The sequence below is a fragment of the Rhamphochromis sp. 'chilingali' genome (assembly GCF_963969265.1).
Source record: "Rhamphochromis sp. 'chilingali' genome assembly, chromosome: 9".
NCBI lineage: Eukaryota > Metazoa > Chordata > Actinopteri > Cichliformes > Cichlidae > Rhamphochromis > Rhamphochromis sp. 'chilingali'.
The window spans coordinates 34,070,353-34,074,597 of record NC_137936.1 but is presented as its reverse complement, the minus strand read 5'-3'; the positions used below and the strand labels follow the sequence as shown (position 1 = coordinate 34,074,597).

The window sequence follows — 4,245 nt, the reverse complement described above, 5'->3', positions numbered from 1 at the left end:
TGGCATTTCCATTGCATAAACTTTCTGATGATAAATGAGTCATCACACAAAGTTAATTACATTTATTTTTGCAGAATTGCACCAGACAAGTGAGTCTGTACAGATGAAAATATGATGGAATGCGGTCTCTGCAGCGTCAACGATTCTTGTGCTTACTAGACGATCTATAAAACATAAAACATTCAAATTGGTTAAGCATTGCAACCTTAGAGATATAACGATAAATGAATTCTATAAAACATTTTTAGTTGTAATAATTTCATGAATATCTCTGATAATAAAATCCTTTTATACTAACAGTGTTTATCCAGTTAATGAAAGCGGAGACACGGGTGAAGACAGTAGGCTTCTGATAAGTATTGCATCCCAGACCAGACACGAAGCTGGCAATACCGTGCACGTAGTATTTTCCACCATTCAAGCAGTTAAGAGGGCCACCAGAGTCACCCTGGGAAAAAAAAAAAGATTTATTATTTTAATTATGTAAAATGATCCTGTATTTCTTTCTGGCAGCAAAGTTTTCTTCTTTTTTTGTAGGATGAAACTCACATTGCATCCAGCCTCTTTTCCATCACCACCGCACACCATGTTGTTATTCACAGTGCTGCCCCACCAGCTAGGGCTGGAGCAGGTCTGATAGTCCACCACAGGAAGGTAGGCCTGCTTAAGCACAGGAGACAGGCTACCACCGGCTGGACAAAATAAAATGGTAAGGTACATTAGTCTTTACAGAAGACACCCAGTTATGACAGTGATATTGATAGGAGATCATACAAACAACTCACTGGCAATGCGCCCCCATCCTGTGATGTAGCAGGGGTTGTTGTTGGGCAGAATCTGGCCAGAGGGAGGCAGAGAGCCCAGCTGGACATAAGTGTTCAGGGTGGCGTCTGAGGCCAGTTTCAGCAGAGCGATATCATTCCTAAGGTAGAGAGTTAACAAAATCTGTTTTGTAAAGCCTCTAAAATTGTCTAAATTGTCTAACTCTAACCAAAATAGTTCTGGGAGGCGAATTATGTTCATATCCTTGACCCACCACATCCATAATGTAACATTCAGACCCCAAATCAACACATTTGCCAAACATAATATTACTTAAAAAGGTTATAAATAGCTACAAACAAACAATTTAAAAAATGCTTAGGAATACAAGACATAAAGGTACTTCTCACCCCTGAGACAGTTTGTTAGCATCCCATTGGGGGTGGACATAAATGGCACTGACAGCTATGATCTGCTCTCTGTCACTGATGCTGTTGAGGTCATGTGCACCAAGAATGACACGAAAGGTCCGGGGGCTGCAATGTTTCAGAAACATCCAAAAACAAACACAACATTGTTAGCAATCAATAAGTTGGATTTCACTGCATTATACTCTTGTTTATGTTTGATTCATGTTGTTTGTTTTTCTTTTAAATCAATAAGCAAATTTTCTTTCAATGTGGCAGTTACAAATGAGGTTGTAAGATTTTTCCTCATGCTGGTGGCTTTATGAAACACGGAAATAAATCATAACTAAGTATTCGGTTAGAAGTAACCCATTAACTTTCAAGTCAGGGGTTGAATTTCATTTTACCCTCTACTGTAGAGGAGTTTATATTGGTTTTGAGGACCCTTGTTGGTTTTCCTTAGTTTTACTATGTCCATTGTTAAACCAGTTTTTTATGTTTGTTTGTTTAAATTTTCTGCCTTAATATTCTGTGAATTTTTTTTTCTGTTTTTGTATTTAGGGTGTGGATACTGTTTTTATTTCTACAATCTAGTCTGACCCTGCTTCTTTTTAGGTCGCTGGTTTCTGTTTCCTTTACGCTTTCGTAGGGATTAGTTTAGTTCTTTGTGTTTCCAGACTTCTAAGATTTCTGTCATCATCCTCTCTCTCTTGAGTTTATATGTCAGTCTCTTTTTATTTTCCTATCCTGTAGTTGTTGTCAGGTCTTTGCATTTAGGTTAGGATTAGTCCCCTTTGGTTATGTCTTGTTTTATCCTTTGTAGGTTTATTTTCTTTCCTATTTCAGTTTTACTTCCTGTCTGTATCCCTTTAACCCCCTTAATTGTGTTCAGTTTTTATCGTGTTCAACTGCCTCCCATTCCCCCCAATGTGTCTTTTCACCAGTCACCCCTCTGTATACTTATAGCCTATCATCCCTACTCATTCCTACCAGCTGCTGGATTTATGATTGTTCTCTTTTCTGGAGTTCATCAGCCAAAATAAACCCCTTGCCTTTTGTTTTTCAAGCCTACCTCCAGCGCCTTGCATTTGGGTCCTCTTCAGCACTTCATGATAAATGACATAATAAGCCCAAATAAAACTAAAACTCCTACAGCCAAAGAATACTGCGTGAGCCTGTAGTTCATCATTTTGTTACCTGTCCACACAGTGAGCAGCAGTCATAACCCAGCCTCTCTGGATCAGAGTTCCTCCACATGTGTGGTAGTAGGAGCCGCCAGATAGGTACTGAAGAGAGATCTAAGGGAGAAACAGAAATCTCTGTGTAAAAACATTCAAGCTTAATTAAAGTTTAATTTAACAATCTGATATTTTGGCTCTGAACGACCACATGCTTTCATTTTTATTGTGAAAATCAATTGAATGTGTCATACTGGGTTACCTGCCAGGGCCAGGAGTTGGGTGCAGCCACCTCACCTCCTACAACCCTTTGATCAATGTTCATCAGATACTTGGGCTCGGCCAGCACTAGTTAAAAAAATAATGATCAGTTTATACACATTAACAGAAATCTGAAAATGTTATTTGCTTTCATCTTTCGGGAAAAGGAAAAATGATCGTCGCTAAAAGAGTGACTGAGTGAATGTACGGACGGTACAGGGCACGACAGAGAGTATGAGAATAAAACGAGACAGACGGATCAATAATGAATGGTTATATAGCACAATGTCTGCTGTCATTTTCTTACCCAAGGCTGCAAGACTTGTCAACACCAAAAACCTGAGCATGTTTGCAGTCTCAAAACGTCTGTGCAGGAACCAGTGCTGCTTTCCTTCTTTTATACCTGAACTTGACCTTCAGCTGATGTGGAAAAATGTGACTGGTCTTTCCCCTGTGACAAAACCCAGGTGTGTACCTGTGGTCTGTGTCACACAGCGCTATCACAGCCAGTTAAAAAAAACATCCCCTGCTTTGGTCTGTTGAATGTGGTCCAAAATGAACAATGTCACATGGATTGACAGTTTTATTGCTGGATAAAATGAGTCACAGTGGTTCAGAGCAGTTAAAAGGAATACATTTATAAATGTATTCTTGCTAATAGTGCGCACCACACTTATTTTGGGCAACAGCTTACAGAAAAGATATTTTCTCAAAATACTTTTGTCAGAAAAGGAGTGTAAGAATGATTCATTCTGTAAATAATGACAATAAATCATATCATAATGTCATCATATCAGATATGTATGACAGATACGTATGAAAACCTACACTGTTACCTCTCACCCAATGTCCTCAATGATTTATTAAATACAGATCATTCCCATTACAGTGCAGCATGAAATCTTAAAATAAAGTGCCTGATGTAAGAGAGGGCAAGATCTTGTGAAGACTTACATCACAGCATAATCACATGTCCATTTGAACCAGCATGAATTATCAAGTGAGCATGGGAAAGCAAACGGCTGTGGCATCAATGGTGTAATGGCATATTCCAAAAGTACACATTAAAATGGAAAACAGGTTCACTTTTTATCTTCTAGTGTCTAGAATCACCTAGACAGTATGACTGACCATGTTAGTCTCTGGAAAGTAAATCTTTTGTTATATTTTACAATATGTTTTACAACTGTCCCATCTGGTCTGTATATTAATTAAAGAGAATATTTCTAAAGTTAGAAATATAAAGAAATGAAGGATAAAGAAGACAATAATTCGTATTGTTGTTATTCATGCCTAATTTAGTTTTTTGGGGGGTTTTTTTTGTTGAAGCTGTTTCAAAAAAACTGAACTGAAACGAAGCTAAAGGAATACTTGAGTGTGATGTCTAGATGGTACCAATTATTTACTAATGTCAAACTAAATGTAATATTAAAAAGGTAATTTAATTTTGTTTGTAGTATAAAGAGTCATTCATGATTCAGAGCAAGGTAAGCGTATACATTATTTTATAGATACAGTAGAAATATGAACTGTAAAGCTAATTGAAAACAGGACAATATTATGGGCTAACACTAGAGGGGACTAAAGACTAACAAACACTTGGCATCTCTACAAAGGGACACACACATTCCTGGTCA

General features: G+C 37.7%; 1 protein-coding gene across 1 annotated transcript; it reads right to left on the bottom strand.

Annotated features, from left to right (window-relative positions):
- Positions 1-259: 259 nt before the first annotated feature.
- On the bottom strand, positions 260-2,955 carry LOC308402775 (elastase-1-like; the record flags this gene model as incomplete). The annotated part of the gene is made up of 7 exons (XM_080891871.1): positions 260-448; positions 550-692; positions 786-922; positions 1,173-1,298; positions 2,367-2,467; positions 2,610-2,695; positions 2,916-2,955. 7 exons carry the CDS (start codon positions 2,953-2,955, stop codon positions 260-262), a joined length of 822 nt encoding a protein of 273 aa, XP_080747997.1.
- Positions 2,956-4,245: the final 1,290 nt, after the last annotated feature.